Here is a 21,336-nt window from a genome sequence, read left to right as displayed (position 1 = left end):
ACAGACACAGTGAACAGCCTAATTCAACACCTGAGACAGACACAGTGAACAGCCCAACCCCTCACCCGAGACACAGTGAACAGCCCAACTCAACCCCGGAGACAGACACAGTGAACAGCCCAATTCAATACCCGAGACAGAGTGAACGGCCCAACTCAACCACTGAGACAGACACAGTGAACAGCCCAACTCAACCCCGGACACAGACACAGTGAACAGCTCAACTCAACATCCGAGACAGAGTGAACAGCCCAACTCAATACCCGCGACAGAGTGAACGGCCCAACTCAACCGCTGAGACAAACACAGTGAACAGCCCAACTCAACACCCAAGACTGACACAGTGACAGCCAAACTCAATACCCGAGACACAGTGATCAGCCCAACTCAACCCCTGAGACAGACACAGTGAACAGCCCAACTCAACACCCAAGACTGACACAGTGACAGCCAAACTCAATACCCGAGACACAGTGATCAGCCCAACTCAACCCCTGAGACAGACACAGTGATCAGCCCAACTCAACCACTGAGACAGACACAGTGAACAGCCCAACTCAACCCCTCAGACAGACACAGTGAACAGCCCAACTCAACCCCTGAGACAGACACAGTGAACAGCCCACCTCAACCCCTCAGACAGACACAGTGAACAGCCCAACTCAATACCCGAGACAGACACAGTGAACAGCCCAACTCAACACCCAAGACTGACACAGTGACAGCCAAACTCAATACCCGAGACACAGTGATCAGCCCAACTCAACCCCTGAGACAGACACAGTGATCAGCCCAACTCAACCACTGAGACAGACACAGTGAACAGCCCAACTCAACCCCTCAGACAGACACAGTGAACAGCCCAACTCAACCCCTCAGACAGACACAGTGAACAGCCCAACTCAATACCCGAGACAGACACAGTGAACAGCCCAACTCAACCCCTGAGACAGACACAGTGAACAGCCCAACTCAACCCCTGAGACAGACACAGTGAACAGCCCAACTCAACCCCTGAGACAGACACAGTGAACAGTCCAACTCAACACCCGAGACACAGTGAACAGCCCAACTCAACCCCGGACACAGACACAGTGAACAGCCCAACTCAACACCCGGAACACAATGAACAGCTCAACTCAACACCCGAGACACAGTGAACAGCCCAACTCAACCGCTGAGACAAACACAGTGAACAGCCCAACTCAACCTGAGACAGACACAGTGAACAGCCCAACTCAACCCCTGAGACAGACACAGTGAACAGCCCAACTCAACTCCTGAGACAGACACAGTGAACAACCCAACTCAACTCCTGAGACAGACACAGTGAACAGCCTAATTCAACACCTGAGACAGACACAGTGAACAGCCCAACCCCTCACCCGAGACACAGTGAACAGCCCAACTCAACCCCGGAGACAGACACAGTGAACAGCCCAATTCAATACCCGAGACAGAGTGAACGGCCCAACTCAACCACTGAGACAGACACAGTGAACAGCCCAACTCAACCCCGGAGACAGACACAGTGAACAGCTCAACTCAACATCCGAGACAGAGTGAACAGCCCAACTCAATACCCGCGACAGAGTGAACGGCCCAACTCAACCGCTGAGACAGACACAGTGAGCAGCCCAACTCAACACCCGTGCCAGACACAGTGAGCAGCCCGACTCAACACCCGAGATGGACAGAGTGAACAGTCCAACTCAACCCCGGAGACAGACACAGTGAACAACCCAACTCAGCACCCGAGACAGTCGCAGTGAACAGCCCAACTCAATACCCGAGACAGACACAGTCAACAGCCCAACTCAACTCTGGAGACAGACACAGAGAACAGCTCAACTGAACACCCGAGACAGACACAGTGAACAGCCCAATTCAACCCCTGAGACAGACACAGTGAACAGCTCAACTCAACACCCGAGACACAGTGAACAGCCCAACTCAACACCCGAGACACAGTGAACAGCCCAACTCAACACCCGAGACACAGTGAACAGCCCAATTCAACCCCTGAGACAGACACAGTGAACAGCTCAACTCAACACCCGAGACACAGTGAACAGCCCAACTCAACACCCGAGACAGACACAATGAACAGCTCAACTCAACACCGGAGACAGACACAGTTAACAGTCCAACTCAACACCCGAGACAGACACAGTGAACAACCCAACTTAACACCATAGACAAACACAGTGAACAGCCCAACTCAACCGCTGAAACAGACACAGTGAACAGCCCAACCCAACCCCTGAGACAGACACAGTGAGCAGCCTAACTCAACACCCGACACACAGTGAACGGCCCAACTCAACACCCGAGACAGGCACAGTGAACAGCCTAACTCGAGCCCTGAGACAGACACAGTGAGCAGCCCAACTCAACTCCCGAGACAGACACAGTGAACAGCCCAACCCATCCCCGGTGACAGACACAGTGAACAGCCCAACCCAACCCTGGAGACAGACACAGTGAACAGCCCAACTCATCCCCGGAGACAGACACAATGAACAGCCCAACTTACCACTGAGGCAGTCACAGTAAACAGCCCAACTCAACCCCGGAGACAGACACAGTGAACAGCCCAACTCAGCCCCTGTGATAGACACAGTGAACAGCCCAACTCCACCCCGGAGACAGACACAGTGAACAGCCCAACTCAGCCCCTGTGATAGACACAGTGAACAGCCCAACTCAACACTGAGGCAGTCACAGTGTACAGCCCAGCTCAACACTTGAGGCACCCACTGGGTACAGCCTCACCATACACCCTCACCAGTGTGGGCTAACACTGGCATCACTGAGGAAGTCATGCAGCGGTGTTCCAGATAGACTCAAATGTTGCACTCACCTCAAAGTCACAAGTGAAGTAAGGGTGGGCAGCTACTCGCTACTTGCCTCTGGTCATGATTTAGACTGTTAGCATGGCATGTATTTGGAAGTGGGAACATGATTCCGGCCAGTTGTGTTTTTAATGAGTATTTATGACCGGCTAATGCATGGAATTGCTATGCGGATAAACAGGAAAGCTGACCCACCATCATCCCACCATGAAAATGACAAGGGACAAATCTGTCTCAGCATTACGGTGGCGGGAATCTGACTTTTCGCCTCACTCCAAATTTACTGCTCCCGCCCATCTCAAAACTTGCTGGTGGTGGGCCTGGAAAATTCCACCCATTATTTTAAGTACAAGTGGTTGTACTTCATATATATACTGGTATGGGTAGTTCCCGTGTAGCAGTGATTAAAGCAACCTGAGAAATATGAAAAAAGTTTGGATATACATTTAATTAAAATAAAATGATACATGAGGGAACCTTTAACCTGCTAAAAAATAATTTGAATATACTTTTGAGATCCATATGTCGATGGCTAAGGATTAATACTGTGACACTTGTACAGTACATCTTATACATGATTTTGTACCTCAAACAATATTATAGGACATACCTATAGTGAAGATAATCAATAATCTTTCATTTCAAGAGTGGGCATGATAAAGAATAAAAGATCAAAAGATTGAAATCCAACTGTTCATTACACAGAATTGACTGGGAGCAGTTTGAATTCAGTGATGCTACTATATTCATTTTCGTTGACCATTTTAATCACATTTTTCATTGAAATGTCAGCGGCAAGTGCCCTTCGACAAACAAAGCCAAATATGTAACATCTCATAATACTGCAAATATTAAAACAGGTCATTGTATGTACTAAAGGGCATGTGTCATCCTGTATTTCGGTATTTTAAACCAGAAAATTGAGACCCCTAAGTGAAGGGACAGAATTATATTGCTCAGCAATACCAAGATTGATGTGTATAATAGAGAAGAGAAATAAATCAAAATAAGTGTTTCTTGTTTTTTTCCTGTTTGGTTTGCTTTTTAAGCCTGCTTGAAAATATGATGACATCCTTGATGGGAAGCATCATTGCCACCTTGTTGTCTCATGCAAGTGTAAGGCTGGTCAGAATCTGCTGGGTTGTAGTCCATTGCTTCTAACCACTCTGGCTGTATGCAGCATTACAAGGTTAGTACTGTGAAATACCTTCTCTTTGCAGGCACTTTTACTCATGTTCATATCCCCAGACCATGAAAGGGGTGACACATGCCCTTTCAAATACACTACAGAGGATAAAAATAGGGCATTTGACAAAAAGATGAAATGTGCAAAGAACCAGAATTCAAACAACAATTGCACAGAAAAATCATCTACATGCACCCACTAGCCACTAAATAGCTTCCTCAGAGATCAAGCAAAAGAACAACAGGAGCCACGATAGACTGGCCCAATTTATTGTAAGAGCTAGTTTTACATAGAGGACAGTCTCTCACTCCTGATAGGATTTAACAAGAAGCCACATAAGTAGCACAGTCATCAAGACCACCATAAAGTTCAAGAAGAGCTCTTGTGTAGATTTATCCATGGCTATAGAGTGTTGAGGAGCAGGATGTTGCAACTAGTTCCACAGGAATAGACCACTTCAGATGAGTCAGCACGTCAAATAACAGCAGGCTGAACTGCACTCCAATGCACTCCTCAAACCTTTAAGTTGTCTGAAATAAAGGTTACACAAATCCTTCCTGTTAGTTTAGATGTTTTCCATAGAACTTTCCAAATAGTTCTCAACAAATAACACGGTAAAAAGGAATAAAATGGCATCAGAAACATATTAACTCTTGATCGGCCCTGTTAAGTATAATTTATTTTATGTTCAAACTATGCATTGTAGTTGACTGAGAGGTATACATCACTGTACATAGCTTTCATTTCTGAGACCGCAATTCAAATCCGACCCGTACTATGAGATGTTAGCCTCAGAATCTTTAATTGATTCCAAACAGTTTAACTGAAATGATCTTGGACAGCTCCCAGTGTACATGGGGCCACTGCAGATAACTAACCATACATACCCTGCAGTGAGCTGAAAATCTTACTGAGCAGCTTTACGAATCAAAAGTGTAGAAAGAATGAAAACAAAAATCACACTTCAGGTTGATCGTCAGAAGCTGGAATCACTAGGAATTGCCAGGATGCAATAAACTCGACTCAGTGCAGGGAGGTTTGCTCTGCTTCATGTTCTGCCACACCTGGAGCTGTTCAATACCGACACACGGTGGCACTGTGGTTAGAACTGCTGCCTTATAGTGCCAGGGACCCGGGTTCAAATCCGGCCTTGTGCGGAGTTTGCACTTCCTTTCTGTGTCTGCGGGAGTTTCCTCTGGGTGCTCCGGTTCCTCCCACAGGTGGATTGGCCACGCTAAATTGTCCTTTAGTGTCGAAAGATGTGCGGGTTAGGTGGGGTGATGGGGTTAGGGTGGGGATGTGGGCAGGTTAGGGTGCTCTTTCAGAGGGTTGGTGCAGACTCGATGGGCCAAATGGCCTCCTTCTGCACAGTAAGGATCCTGTGGTTCTATGGACATTAAGTTAGCAAAATGATTTTAAAAAAGCTTTATTTCACCTTGAGTAGCACAAAAACATTTTAAAAAGTGCATAATGAAACTTTACTAAAGACAGGAAAAGACAGGAATTAGCCAGCAATAAAATTAGTTTTTAAAAAATAAATATAGAGTATCCAATTCTTTTTTCCCGATTAAGAAGCAATTTAGTGTAGCCAATCCACCTACCCTGCACATCTTTGGGTTGTGGGGGTGAGATCCACGCAGACACGGGGAGAAAGTGCAAACTCCACACGGACAGTGGCCCGGGGCCAGGATCGACACCGTGTCCTCGGCGTCGTGAGGCAGCAGTGCTAACCACTGTGCCGCCCCCGCATGGAAATGAGTTTAACAGTTGTGCAATGAATATGCTTATATTACTTTATAATCTTGAGTACAATATTTGGCAACCACAGCCTGAGGACAGTACAGAAACCTCTTAAGATCAAACTGATTTTTATCATTTTTACATTCATTCAATTAAGGGATGAATTTAATGAATCAAACTGAAAACCTGTCTGTTGCATCTGAAGTATTTTCCAAAACAGTCAAGCAAAATAACATAATATAACCAACTTTGGCTAGTTTATTCTATGTACTTCTGGAGTGCACTCTGCAACTGTGAAGTGGTATACTATCAGGTTACAAAGAAGTTTGATTTATGCTTGGAATTAACACCGCTGCTCTCAACATATGTGACAAGGGATATTGAAATATTTGACCAGCCATGGCCTAAAAATACATTGGGATTTAATACTAACTGATCTAGTACTAACTCAATTTGTTTATTTTAAACATTCAAAATTCTTAGCAAGATGTTTCGGAAATTAAACAGGGAAAAGTAACAATACTAAGTAATTTTAAGAGCAGTATTTATTTGTCTGTTTAGGGACATATGTGTGCATACTGTTTATAAATAAGATCCATATTATTTCAAGAAACAATTGCATCTCTCAAGCACAAAATCTCAAACTTTTGTTGAAGTGGGACAGAGATGGGAAATTTGGCCATTTCCATTTCATTGCATATTTTGAAATACATTGGCATCAAGAAGCTTTACACTTCCTTTTTGGTGTAGAGTGCATTTAATCATTTTAGAGCTACATCAGAGCAATTGAGGGCCGGACACCCTTAGACAAAATCCAAAATAGTCTTGAAGTCCATTTCAAGGTGAATATTACAAAAGAAAATTAGAGATGCCTATTGGAGTGCAATACATGGTTACAATATTCTAACAGCAAACTAAAAAGTAACTTTCTCTTGAAAGGATAAATTGTAGTGAATATAATATAACATTTTATTGATAGCATTTCAAACCACTGAAAATAATACAATAACTGGAGAAGAATTATACATCTAAAACATATAATAAATTAGCAGTTAAACATCCTCATATTATTTGTAGGTTTAACTAATTAATGTTTGTATTTAACTCCTAACTTTACAGTTCATTCTTCTTTGTTCTTCAAAAATTAATATCTTAAAAGTGGAAAGAGACAAGTTCAGAAATCCCATTTTAAAAATGCATTTGAATGCTTGCCCACTGCACCATAATCAAGTTCCTTCCACTCAATGCAACATCAGTGGTTCGTTTAATTAAGTCAGATAGTGCTTTGGTTGGTTATTAAAGCATTTGAAAAATTCAGGATATAATTCTAAAATTTGGAAAGATTTACAAAGCTTGTAAAAAGCAACAGCTGTTACTTGCCATATTACTTTACAAACATGCAAGTTTATACTTTACCTATGGAGCAAATTTATCTAAATGTTGCAGGTATGAATGCTTCTCCAGGTCAAGCAAGATAGCTCTGCCTCACTCTGTCTTGTGCAGTCTGGGCAGCAGGTCTCTGAACAGGATCTAAAGTAGTCCAAGAGGGAGGACAGCACTACATTTTTGGCAATAAAAGCAATGATGTCACATGTGTAGCATGTCACGGAGTAGATGGGCCCAAATGATTGGTGGGTTCTCAGAGTAATGTTTAATTAAAATGCTTGTTATATCTTAAAGAATCTGAACCACAAAGATGATGTACTATCATAGTAGAAAGAAATAATAGGAAATGGCAATGCAATAATTGTAATTCAATAATTGTAATTGCAATTAATTGTAATTCAAATAAACCTTCTATTTAATCAGTGGGCGGCACTGTAGCACAGTGGGTAGCACTGGTGTTTCACAGCTCTAGGGTCCCAGGTTCAATTCCCAGCTTGGGTCACTGTCTGTGTGGAGTCTGCACATTCTCCCTACGTTTGCGTGGGTTTCCTCCGGGTGCTCCGGTTTCCTCCCACAAGTCCCGAAAGACATGCTGTTAGGTAAATTGGACATTCTGAATTCTCCCTCAGAGTGTACCCGAACAGGCGCCGGAATGTGGCGACTAGGGTCTTTTCACAGTAACTTCATTGCAGTGTAAATGTATGCCTACTTGTGACAATAAAGATTATTATAAAAGATTATTGTTATTAATGTGCATGGAGAAACACCGGGTGGAATTTTCTTTTCCAAAGTGCTGGCTCAGGCCTGAAATGCAGTGTGCAGCCCACCATATGCACTTTTGCTTTTCCCGCCATATTTCCCAGCACTTTAGAAAAAAAGTGATGGCGATGGGTCCCATGCCCCGATACATGAGGCACTTTTATCTAAAACTAAAAACAAAGATACCCCCCCCCCCCCCCCCCCCATGGACATGGAGAGTCCCCCCCCCCAAATTCACACAGGGAACCCCCTCTCCAAAAGAAAACCACAGGGATACCCCAATGGACACAGGGAATCCCCTGATTGAATCTCACCAGGGGAAGCCCCACCCAGCATGCTGGGGGCAATGACAGATCTGTGCATGGAAATTGCTGGGCATGTCCCTCTCCTCCTTGGGGTTCTCTCCAGTAGGTTCACATCACCTGGCTCACATTCCAAATGTGGAGGGATGATACAGCAAGGAAGCGTTAATGATATGGAAAAGTATTCAAATATGGTTCCTAACCTTCCGGGGTGTGAACTGTGTTACATCAATAGTAAAGGGTGGGCGATTGCATCACAAGATCTCACTGGCTAGAATCTCATCTTTGGCTTCTCGCAGGATTTTGCATCCAATTTGCCATTTACACCCACAGCAAACGGGGCCGCAAAATCCTGGCCATTGTAAATGTCAAAATAAGATTTTTTTTCATTGATTTATTTTCATGAATGGGTTTGCTGTCTGTTTAACTGCCTGATCTGGATATTTTGCAAGTGTTGATTGAGCAGGCAACCTGTTCCCAAACTGCCACGAGTGACTCTATAACCGGTTGCTAGTTAGAACTACAATAATTCCTGCACATCTCTTCCCCCTTACTGAGAAATATTACGGTCTGCACTCCATGTCTGCTCACTTGGGGAGGCGGTAGCACAGTGGTATTGTCACTGGATTAGTAATCCAGAAACTCAGGGTAATTCTCAGAGGACCAGATTCAAATCCCACAGCAGCAGCAGATGGAATTTAAGATCACTGTTTCATCTGGAATTAAAAGTCTAATGGTGACCATGAAACCATTGTTGATTGTCATAAAAACCCAACTGATTCACGAATGCCGGGGATAGAGTGGAAGGCGTGGGCTTAAGTAGAGTGCTCTTTCCAAGGGTCGGTGCAAACTCGATGGGCTGAATGGCCTCCCTCTGCACTGCAGGGATTCTAGGTACTGCCTCCCTCAGCTGATGAATCCATACTCATCCATGTTGAACACCATTTGGAGTAGGCACTGAGGGTGGAAAGGGCGCAGAATGTACTCTGGGTGGGGGACTTTAATGTCCATCACCAAGAGTGGCTCAGTAGTACCACGACTGAGGCAGCAGGGTAGCATGATGGTTAGCATAAATGCTTCACAGCTCCAGCGTCCCAGGTTCGATTCCTGGCTGGGTCACTGTCTGTGTGGAGTCTGCACGTCCTCCCCCTGTGTGCGTGGGTTTCCTCCGGGTGCTCCGGTTTCCTCCCACAGTCCAAAGATGTGCGGGTTAGGTGGATTGGCCAAGCTAAATTGCCCGTAGTGTCCTAATAAAAGTAAGGTTAAGGGGGGGTTGTTGGGTTACGGGTATAGGGTGGATACGTGGGTTTGAGTAGGGTGATCATGGCTCGGCACAACATTGAGGGCCGAAGGGCCTGTTCTGTGCTGTACTGTTCTATGTTCTATGTTCTATGACTGACCAAGCTTAGAATCACAACAACATTTGAAACCTTACCTTGTATTATAGTATCCAAAACTAGATCTCAAATAACCAGCATGAGAAACGAATGGAGGATTCCAAGAGGTCATGGTGAAATAGAGCTGGTGTCTTCCACATGTGAAGAGAAAAAGATTGGTGAAGACAAATGTCTTGCAGTCTGAAACAGAGCAATTTATAAGGGGGAACAAAGAAATGGCTGACCAACGAAATGCATACTTTGGTTCTGTCTTCACAAGGGAGGGCACAATTAAACATACCAGTAATGTTGGGGAACACAGTGTTGAGTAAGAGGGAATGGGTGTCATGGTGACACAGTGGTTAGCACTGCTGCCTCACAGCACCAGGGACCCGGGTTAGATTCCAACCTAAGGTAACTGTTTGTGTGGAGTTTGTACATTCTCCCCATGTCTGCATGGGTTTCCTCCCACAGTCCAAAGATGTGCAGGTTAGGTGGATTGGCAACACTAAATTGCCCCTGAAGCTGGAATTGCAAGAATAGGGTGGGGAGTGAGCCTAGGTAGGATGGTCTTTCGAAGGGTCGATGCAGACTAGATGGGCTGAATGGCCTCTTTATGCACTGTAGGGATTCTATTCTGTGAACTGAAGAAAATCTGTATTAGTTGAGAAATGGTGTTGGTGAATTGATGGGATTGAAGGCTGATAATTCCCAGGGCCTGATAATCTACACCCCAGGGTACTTAAGGAAGTGGCCCTAGAAATTGTGGATGTATTGGTGGTCATCCTCCAAGATCCTACATACTCTGGAACAGTTCCTACTGATTGGTGGCTAATGTAACCCCACTACATAAAAAGGGAGGTAGAGAGAAAGAGGGATTATAGACCAGTTAGCCTGATGTCGGTAGTGGGGAAGAGCCTCGAGTCCATTATCAAAGACTTCACAGCAGAATATTTGTAAAGCTGGTAGAATCGGATAGTCAGCATGGATTTACAAAAAGGAAATCATGCTTGAAAAATCGACTGGAATTCTTCGAGGATGAATTGATGAGGGGGAAAAAGTGGATGTGGTCTATTTGGACTTCAAGAAGGCTTTTGGCAAAGTCCCACATAAGAGATTAAATAGTATGTATAATTAAAACACATGGGATTGGAGGTAGTGTATTGAGATGGACAGAAAACTCATTGGCAGACAGGAAACAAAGAATAAGAATAAACGGGTATTTTTCCGAATAGCAGATGATCAGTGTAGATTTCTGAAATGCCTTAATTTCTACTTCCTGGCTGAATTGTCGAGCTGCACATTAAACGGAGGGAGGCAGTCCAGAAACTGGGCTCAGAATTAGTTTGTAAGACCTCATGGATACAGTGGTTATAATTTTTTTAATAAATGTTTTTTTATTGGATTTTTGAACAGAGTATATTTGCCGTTATGTACGCAGGATATGATATGATATATATATAAGTAGGCAACTGTTTGTGCCGGCGAGATAATTCTGGAGGGCAATCCTTGAATGGGTCTGGTGCCGGTGTTGCCCCTCGCTTCTCCCGGACGGATTTTGCCACTGTTGTCTTCTCGTGTTCAGAAATTCACAATTTTAAAGGGCCGCATAGCATATTAATTAATAGTCCCGGTTGTAACCAATTAGCGTGCGGCGTATACCTCAGCGCTTCCCCCGGCGGCATCCTGCCTTTAGCCCTCTTTTTCTCTACTTTTCAAAAATGGCGCTTCACCCGGTTATGATTCTGGGCGCCTCATATAGAACATAGAACATAGAACATAGAACAGTACAGCACAGAACAGGCCCTTCGGCCCTCGATGTTATGCCGAGCAATGATCACCCTACTCAAGTCAACGTATCCACCCTATACCAGTAAGTAACCCAACAGACCCCCCCCCCCCCCCCCCCCCCCCCCCATTAACCTTACAAAAAAAAATTTATTTTTTTTTTATTTTTTTTTTGATGACTTGATCTTGGTGGTCCGCATAAAGACCTTTGGCGGGCCGCTTGCGGCCCCGTGGGCCGTAGTTTGCCACCCCTGTCTTAGACTGAGTTGTCCCACCCCCTCTCCCGGTCTATCTCTCCCTCTCATGCTTTGGCTGCTTTCCCCTGGTTCTTGGCTACCTGGCTATTCTTCTGTTTGTTAGTTGGCCACAAACAAGTCCCCGAACAATTGGGTGAATGGCTCAAACGTTCTGTGGAAGCCATCGTCTGACCCTCGGATGGCAAATTTAATTTTCTCCATTTGGAGAGATTCCCGAGAGGTTGGACAGCCAGTCTGCAGCTTTAGGTGATGTTGCTGACTGCCAGCCGAACAGGACTCTACAGCGGGCGATCAGGGAGGCAAAGGCAAGGGCGTCCACCCTCCTCCCCAGGAATAGATCTGGCTGGTCTGAAACCCCGAAGACTGCCATTTTCGAGCATGGCTTCCCTCTCACCCCCCCACCACTTTGGACATTGCCTCGAAGAAGGCAGTCCAGTATTCCATAAGTCTGGGGCAAGACCAGAACATGTGTACATGGTTGGCCGGGCCTCCTTGGCACCGTTCACATCTATCCTCTACCTCCGGGAAAAACCTACTCATACGAGTTCTTGTTAAGTGGGCTCTATGGATCACTTTTGGCTGCGTCAGGCTGAGCCTTGCGCAGGTGGAGGTGGAGTTGACCCTCTGCAGTGCTTCGCTCCAGAGTCCCCACCCTATCTCAATCCCCAGGTCCTCCTCCCATTTCATTCTTGTTGAGTCCAGTATGGTGTCGGCCCCTTATACCAGTCAGTCGTACATGTCGCTACAGTTTCCTCTCTCTAATATGCTTGCGTCCAGTAACTCTTCCAATAATGTCTGTCGTGGAGGTTGTGGTTAAGTCCTTGTCGCCTTTCGTAGGAAGCTTCTGCGCTGCAGGTACCTTAGCTCGTTCCCCCTGGCTAGCTGGAATTTCTCCGTCAGTTCGTCCAGTGTCGCGACCATGCCATCGGTGTATAGGTCCCTGACTGTCAGTGTCCCCTCGTCCTGTCTCTGCCTTTTGAAGGTGGCATCAGTCAGTGCTGGTGGGAACCTATGGTTGTTGCAGATGGAAGCTTTGTCCGACATTTTGGTCAGGCCAAATTGCTCCCGTAGTTGGTTCCAGGGCTGGAGGGTGGCTATCACCACTGGGCTGCTGGAGTGTTTTTTGGGGTGGGGATGGGAGTGCCGCTGTGGCGAGGGCCTGGAGGGAGGTCCCCTTACAGGAGGCCTCTTCCGCGCGCACCCACTCGGCTTCTGGCTCCTTGATCCATCCCCTTATTCACTTGGCCGTCACCGCCCAGTGGTTTGGGAGGGCTAGCCCTCCCCTTGATTTTGTTTTTTGTAAGACCTTCTTTGGGATCCGAGCATTCTTCTCCCCCCCCCCCCCCCCCCCCCCATACGAACGCCATGATTAGTTTGTCTAATGCTTTGTAAAAGGCCTTGGGATGTAGATCGGGATGGATCTGAATAGGAAGAGGTACCTGTGCAGCATATTCATTTTGATTGTCTGGACTCTCACCGCGAGGAAGTGTGTTCCATCTTTGCAGGTCCTTTTTTACTTCCTCAGGCAGACTAGTGAGGTTCCATTTGTGGATCCCTTTCCAGTCATGGGCTATTTGGATCCCCAGGTAGCGGAATTTGTGTTGGGCTTGTTTAAACGGCAGTCCCACCGCCCCACCTACTTGTGGGTGTACCGGGAAGATCTCGCTTTTGCTCATGTTGAGTTTGTAGCCCGAGAAAGCGCCAAACTCTTTCAGGAGCGCAATGATTCTGTCCATGCTGCTTTGTGGGTCTGAGATGCAGAGGAGCAGGTCATCTGCATAGAGTGAGACTCTGTGCTCTCTGCCGCCCCTTCGGATCCCCCTTCAGCTTTTTGCCACTCTGAGCGCGATTGCTAGCGGCTCGATCGCTACAGCAAACAGCAGCGGGGACAGTGGGCATCCTTGTCTGGTGCCCCTGTGCAGCTGTAAGTATCGGGAGTTAGTGTTGTTTGTCCGTACGCTCGCCATGGGAGCGTTGTATAGCAGCTTTACCCAGGAGGTGAATCCTGTTCCAAGCTCGAATTGCTCCAGTACATCTCTGGGATATTTCCATTCGACTCTGTCGAAGGCCTTTTCTGCATCTAGGGAGACAATCAGCTCTGGTGTTCTCTCCCCGGAGGGGGTCATTATCACGTTCAGCAGGCGCCTGATGTTGGAGGTAAGCTGCCTACCTTTGACAAAGCCTGTCTGGTCTTCTGCGACCACCTCTGGCATGCAGTCTTCTAGCTTTTTGGCTAGAATCTTGGCCAGTATTTTGGCATCTGCGTTCAGCAGTGAGACGGGTCTGTATGACCAACATTCCGTTGGGTCTTTATATTTCTTAGGTGTCAGCGAGATTGAGGCCTGTGCTAGCATGGGTGGCAGTGTGCCCTTGGCCAGCGAGTCTGTGAACATCTCCCGCAAGTGCAGGGCCAGTGCTGTGGCAAATTTTTTGCAGAAGTCCGCCGGGAATCCTTCTGGTCCTGGTGCCTTCCCTGCCTGCATGGAGCTTATGCTGTCCATGATCTCTCCCAGTGCTAGTGGTGCTTCTAGGCCCTCCCCCTCGACTGGTATATCCAGTCCATTAAGGAATCGTTTCATCCTGGACTCCTCCATTGGGGGCTCTGAGGTGTACAGCCCTTGGTAAAAGGCCCTGAAAGCTTTATTGATCTTTTCTGGCTCTGTTTGTAATGCGCCTCTAGTATCCCTGATTTGTGCAAATTCTCTGGTAGCTGCCTGCATTCTCAGCTGGTGTGCCAGCAGGCGGCTGGCTTTGTCTCCATGTTCGTATAGGGTCCCACGTGCTTGGCGAAGTTGAAGCACTGCTTTCCTGGTGGAGAGCAGATCAAAGTTCCTTTGTAACTCTTTCCTCTCCGCCAGGAGCTCTACGGTCGGGGCCTTGGAGTATTTACGGTCGACAGGAGATAAAAGTGGATGTCAGTCCAATTAATAGCTGACAGGTATGGGAGCTGGCCAACAAACGGTGGTGGGTGTGAGGGCCAGGAGCTGAAACGCAGGCCCCATATTTAAAGGGACGGTAGCACTCAGATCAAAGACACACACATACAGACAACTAGAATAGAGTTAAAGAACAGTTGATTTCAAGGAGAGGCTGCAGTTAAAGGAAGTGTGGCTCCCAGAGGTTTAGTGATGCCTCCCTGGGGGCGCTCTTCCAGACAACTAGGGCCCAGAGAGAGGCATCTGCGATTGTCGGGACATTAGTGAACCAGGTGGGTTTTCACAACAATCGATAATGGTTTTGTGGTCACCATTACTGAGCCTATTTTTATAGCCCAGATTATTGATTGAATTTAAATCCCACGAGCTGCCAATGGTGGGATTTGAACCCTTGTCCCCGGAACATTAGCCTGGACCTCTGGATTATTAGTCTGATGACACTGATGCTGAGAAAGTGTTTTCCCTCATGGGGAAATATAGAACTAGGGGCACAGTTTCAAAATATGGGGGTCTTCCAATTAAAATGGAGACGAGGAGGAATTTCTTCTCTCAGAGGCTCGTGGGTATTTGGAATTCTCTTCCCAGTGAACTGTGGAGGCTGCACCATTTAATATATTCAAGGCTGAGTTAGACAGATTAGTCATTGACAAGGGGTCAAGGATTTTGGCAGAAGGGAGGCAGGCAGGAAAGTGAATTTAAGCCGCAATTCGGCTGCATCACAGCCTGGTATGGCAACTGCTCTGTTCAAGATCGCAAGAAACTGCAGAATGTGGTGAACTCAGTCCAACGCATCACATAAGCTTGCCACCCTCACATTGATTCTGTATACACCTCCCGCTGCCTCAGGAAGGCAGACAGCAGTATCAGAGATCCAGCCCCTTCCATCAGGCAGAAGGTACAGAAGTCTGAAGACCCGCACATCCTGACATAGGACAGCTTCTTCCCCACAGCTGCAAGACTCCTCAACGACTCCCCCTCGGACTGATTTGTTCCCTGTAAGAACACTATTCACGATACCCTATGCTGCTTTTGCTCATGTATTTGCTTTGTTTGGCTCCTTGTTCTGCCCTGTAACCAATCACTGTTTTTTGATGTACCATTTGTCAATGTTCTCTGTTGATTATTCTTTTTGTCTACTATGTACGTACTGTGAATGTTCCCTCGGCCGCAGAAAAATACATTTCACTGTACTTCGGTACATGTGACAATAAATCAAATCAAATCAAATTAGGTCAGCCATGAGCCATTTGAGAGGCCAAATGGCCTACTCCAGTTCCTATTTCTTTTGTTCTTATGAGTTTAAACCCTTTCTCTTAATGAAGGCTTCTGGCTGCTTTGCTGGAGCCTTGATGGCCATGATTATGCAATCGATTATCCCTGTACCTGGGGGAACCTGTACCAGCAATGGCCTTGATTTCTGTGTACTGGCCTGCTGCCTGGTATGTGGCATCCGTGACCAGCTTGTTGCACCGGTGGAAAAGACTCATACATGAGGGAAACCCAAGCTCAGCAGAGCCATTTTAACTCAGCGATGAGTTCAAAAAGACTCAATTTTTGGACCAAGAGCCTTATCCCACAATGTGCAATATACATAATTTCAGAGTAGCTGGAAATACTGGCGAAGGAAGGATAAGATCTGTAGAATGGTCAAGCTGTCAAATTATTTTAAAAGCCTACCAATGGTTCCTGAGGTCTGCCCATGATGGATGCTGGATGAGTTGGCACGGAGGGTGTATGGACAAAGGGTGGTCGGTGATGTCATGAGTAAGCACTGAATTGGCTTAGGGGCTATATAGGTCCGAGGATCTGTGCGACAGGGAGTCATGGATTGACATAGGTTGGCATTAAGTTAACATAAGAGCTATAAGGGGCTATGGGATGGGGCAAGATTTGGCATGACTAGGCATGTATGGATATGGGGGAGGGGGTCCAGAGAATCCAAGGTGGACCTGTTAAACAGCTGCATCAGTAATTGCCAGCCCCTGTGGTCACCTCCGATATGGTGGCGGCGGGCCAGACTCCATCCCACATCCTGGAAAATAAATCACGCCATTCGGAGTAGTTTTTCCTGAAGCAGGTGATTTCCCACTGTGCCAGAGAGATGTTACAGAGCAAGTTATCACAGAGTTTCTTTGTGCTCCCCTGGAACTACCCCAGGCACGACTGTCCTCTTGTACGTCTTGTAACCATCTCCCGATCACTGGATGTGCTCACACTTATATCTGAGTGCCTTGTCACATGACCCCTGTCTTGAGACCGCATGGTGGGTCTGTACTGCCACCTGCTGGTTGGAAGTCGATCCACCAGCCACCTACAATATTGCTTACAGGCATATCACCACATTCCCCCTTCCTCAGAAAACATTAATGTTTGTTTACAACCATTATTAGTATTTTAACTTTATACAATTGTGATATAGAATAGAACAGTACAGCACAGAACAGGCCCTTCGGCCCTCAATGTTGTGCCGAACCATGATCACCCTACTCAAACCCACGTATCCACCCTATACCCGTAACCCAACAACCCCCCCTTAACCTTACTTTTATTAGCACACTACGGGCAATTTAGCATGGCCAATTCACCTAACCCGCACATCTTTGGACTGTGGGAGGAAACCGGAGCACCCGGAGGAAACCCACGCACACAGGGGGAGGACGTGCAGACTCCACACAGACAGTGACCCAGCCGGGAATCGAACCTGGGACCCTGGAGCTGTGAAGCATTTATGCTAACCACCATGCTACCCTGCTGCCCCAGTTTAAGAAGTTTAAGAAGGGTGTCCATAAACATGTCCATAAACATGATATACCTGGTCAGTGTCTGTCTCATTTGCACAGGTCATTATGTCTCCCTCACAGGATCACCCCTGCGATCATTTTGGCAATTGCCAGCCATTTTGGAGATTCTCTTAATCTCCTCTTTACTCTGTGCCTTTGTAAGGCATGCAATCGTGATTGCCATCCGTGCGTCACCAGCTTTTTTATTTTGTGCTTCTTGCCATGACGTTGTTTGCTGCTTCTCTGTGTGTTTGCTGTTTCTTTTGCTTCTGGGTTATCAGTCATGACCTCACCTTCTTCTTTCTTATATTTGCCAGTGGGATGACCTAGCTCTCTCAGTCTTCCCCTCTTCCTCCTTCTTGTTTTGACAATTGGTTTGCTAATTCTTTTGTGTTTGTGTTGAGGCTTGGCAGCCTCTGGTTCGGTGCTGGTCTGCACCCTGTGCTCAGAGGTCTGCAGCATCTCAGGTGGATCATGAGGCACTGACGTGTCATCACTGGGTTGTGTGACCATGCCCACTTCTGCGGCCTCAATGGGATGTTGGAGCACCTCGCTTTCTGGTGCCTGGGTGGAGGCAGTGTCCAGTGCAGTCTGGGCATCCCCCGTGACCACCTCATCATTCCTTCCAAGCCACCAGAGTCGTGCTGCTTGGGCCTTCTCATTAAGCCTGTCCTTGCTCCTGTGAAAAAGATCTACAAGCATTTCATACTGGTCTTAGTCTGTTTCACCTTCCATGCCATTACTTTCTACATCCTCTTCAAACATATATTCGTAATACTCATCATCAGATTCATCATCGTCTGCAATGATCTCTCCTGTAAAATACAACATGGCACACGGAAATATGTGTTCACATAGGAAGCCGCCAAGTTCAAAGTCAGCGTTGAGTTTGGCTGCTGAACATTTGCTTAACATTCCACGCTGTGGAACTTCAGGTGGATTGATAAATTAAAGAACGATTCATTTGGTACAGTTTTTGTAATGCTTCGGTTTGGTTTTAACTGCTCTCATTGTTAAATTTGTGCCCTCCCTCCACTCAATCTTACAGCTTGTGCACTAAGTGATTTCTGGTTCACCACAGAATGATTTAAGCGGCCGCAAATCTATCTGATATACTTTCGTGATCACCTCATTTGTGAAATACTCATTGGGCTCGTACTTAAATTCCAGGGTGAAATTCCTTGGCTTCTCATGCTCTGAACATTTAACATTCACATCTTGCAGACGCTTTAATAAGGGCTTGTCATGATCCTGTGTCATACCACTGAGCACATACACCTACTTGAAGACTGTTAACCAGAATTCTCACTGGCTTTTCCATCTCTTTGTCTGATTTGTCATCCTCTGCTTGGATTTCTTCTGAATCCTCATCAACCATGCACACTCTGATATCTTGTAGGGATCTGTAGTATTCAGCTGACCAGCCGTCTTCCGGGACACACAGTCGCTCAACTTAGTTCAGTGATTCACATGAATCTGCTCCTACGATGGGCTCAATGTCCATGTCTACAATATAAAGAGTAACATGTACCTCATGTCGTCCATGGAGAGCTCAAGTTCACATGCACCGAAAGTCTCCATCGTTATTGTTCCATAATATACCGGCAGCCCTGGTCGATCAGAGACTTTCAGCTGTGTGTCAACTTGTGCGAAGCAGACCGACTGAGGAGGTTAGCTCTCGTTTTAGTGTCAAAGTCACATCGTAATAATGAGTTACCAGGAACACCATCAATTTCCATCTGGTTTTAATGGTTTCTGGAGAGTTCTTACTAGCTTCAGTCTTTTTTGAAATTGTGTCTTCATCTTTTTAGTTTGGATTCTTCTGGTCCATGGTTGCAATGAGATCGATGAAGAACTGTTTGTTGGTATTTATCTCATCAACGACATTCAATGATCTTATATGGTCCATTGAAGGACGCACAAAACACTGTTTTGCAAAATGCCCAACAAGGCCGCACCTGTGTGGTAGTATGACTAGGAGTATTACGGTACCTGGGAGTGTGAACTGCCATTGGTGCAGAGGACTTGCTGCCCATTGGCCCAGGTATCGTGTGCCTCTTATCCCTATTGGCTAAGAGGAAAGTAGCTCCGCCTGCGAGGCGGGGTATAAGAACCCGTGTTGCCTGGCAGCCAGCCATGTTCCTGTACGTCTGCTGCCGGGATCACGTCTTGCTGATTAAAGCCTTTCGTTTCGGACTTCACCTATGTTTCGTGTCCATTGATTGTGTATCAATTTAATCAGCAAGATTTTAAAGGATGGATCTTCGCATCAAGCCAGAGTGTCTTCGACTCAGCCCTCACGCAGCAAATGCAAGAGCCGCATTTAAGCATTGGCTGGCTTGCTTCAATAGTTACTTGAGAACAGCGGAAAACGTCCTGACGAGGGAGCAGAAACTGCACATCTTCCACTCATGCGTCAGCACCGCCGTGTACACGCTCATAGAGGACATAACAGACTACGACACGGCTATGGACTTACTCAAAGGACATTTCATACGGCCGGTGAACCAAGTCTACGCTCGGCACTTACTAGCCACGAGGCAGCAGATACCTGGTGAGTCCCTGGATGAACTTTACCGTGCCCTCCTTGTGCAGGGGAGGAACTGCGGCTGCCCACAGGTGTCTGCTGCTGAGCATACTGAACTTCTAATCCGAGACGCTTTTGTTGCAGGTGTGCAGTCCTCGCAGATCTGCCAAAGACTGTTGGAGAGAGAAACTTTAAGCCTCACAGAGGCACGGGCCCTCACCTCCTCCCTAGACGTTGCGAATTGTAACGCTCGTGCGTACGCCCCCGACCGCGCGGCGGCCCCCTGGGCAGCGTGGAACTCGACCTCTCTCACCCCCACGGACTCGGACACCCCCCAGGCCTGCGCCGCAGGGCGCCCCAGAAAACCCGCGGGGCCCCGCTGCTATTTCTGCGGCCAGGCAAAGCATCCCTGTCAGCGCTGCCCGGTCCGTTCCACAACCTGCATGGGCTGCGGGAAGAAGGACCACATTCTGGCCGTCTGCCAAGCTAAAGCGGTCGCTGCGGTCCCAAGCAGCGACCCCGCTGCTCCCACCCCCCACCGCCACGTGCAATCCCCAGGTGCCGCCATTTTGGACCCCCGACTCCACGTGCGGGGAATGGGCGCCGCCATTTTGTCCACCGGCTTTACCACTTTTTAAGGGTTCCCTTCGGTGTCACAAACGGGGTCTCTGTCTTCCAACGAGAGATGGACCGAATGGTCGACAAATACGGTTTACGGACCACCTTCCCGTATCTCGATAATGTTGCCATCCGCGGCCACGATCAGCAGGACCACGACACCAACCTCCGAAAATTCCTCCGAACTGCAAAACACCTGAACCTGACCTACAACAAGGACAAATGCGTGTTTAGCACTGACCGTCTAGCCATCCTCGGCTACGTAGTCCGTAACTGAGTGATAGTCTCCGACCCGGAACGCATGCGCCCCCTGATGGAGCTCCCCCTCCCCACTCCCCAAAAGCCCTCAAGCGCTGTCTGGGCTTCTTTTCATATTACGCCCAGTGGGTCCCCAATTACGCCGACAAAGCCCTTCCCCTCATCCAATCAGCTCCTTCCCCCTGTCGCTGGAGGCCCGCCAGGCCTTTAGCCGCATCAAAGTAGATATTTTAAAGGCCACGATGCGAGCTATCGATGAGTCCCTCCTCTTCCAGTTTGAGAGTGACGTGTCCGATGTAGCTCTGGTGGCCACCCTCAACCAAACGGGCAGACCCGTGGCCTTCTTCTCCCGTACCCTCCACGCTTCCGAAATCCGCCACTCTTCGGTCAAGAAGGAAGCACAGGCCATAGTAGAAGCTGCGTGATATTGGAGGCATTATCTGGCTGGCAGGAGGTTCTCCCTCCTCACAGACCAACGGTCAGTGGCCTTCAGGGGCAAGATAAAGAACGACAAGATCTTGCGGTGGAGGATTGAACTGTCCACCTACAACTACGACATCTTGTATAG

At 47.2% G+C, this 21,336-nt stretch overlaps 2 protein-coding genes across 5 annotated transcripts in view; one reads left to right on the top strand and one right to left on the bottom strand.

Annotated features, from left to right (window-relative positions):
- LOC119977444 (GRIP and coiled-coil domain-containing protein 2-like) overlaps positions 1–21,336 on the top strand; it is a 179,186-nt gene that overhangs the window by 52,153 nt on the left and 105,697 nt on the right. The window lies entirely within an intron of this gene.
- LOC119977450 (sarcolipin) lies at positions 3,285–7,351 on the bottom strand. Its single transcript, XM_038818370.1, has 2 exons — positions 7,198–7,351; positions 3,285–4,571 (listed from the first exon to the last, which is right to left on the bottom strand). Exon 2 carries the CDS (start codon positions 4,439–4,441, stop codon positions 4,346–4,348), a length of 96 nt encoding a protein of 31 aa, XP_038674298.1. The 5' UTR covers positions 4,442–4,571; positions 7,198–7,351; the 3' UTR covers positions 3,285–4,345.

The sequence above is a fragment of the Scyliorhinus canicula genome, chromosome 14 (genome assembly GCF_902713615.1).
Source record: "Scyliorhinus canicula chromosome 14, sScyCan1.1, whole genome shotgun sequence".
Lineage (NCBI taxonomy): Eukaryota > Metazoa > Chordata > Chondrichthyes > Carcharhiniformes > Scyliorhinidae > Scyliorhinus > Scyliorhinus canicula.
Note: the sequence above shows the minus strand (reverse complement) of the source record. Positions and strands in the feature narration are given on the sequence as shown.

Bases quoted from the DNA above. Each gene is read 5' to 3' on its own strand.
- LOC119977450 (XM_038818370.1), bottom strand. From the start codon at position 4,441: ATGGATAAATCTACACAAGAGCTCTTCTTGAACTTTATGGTGGTCTTG.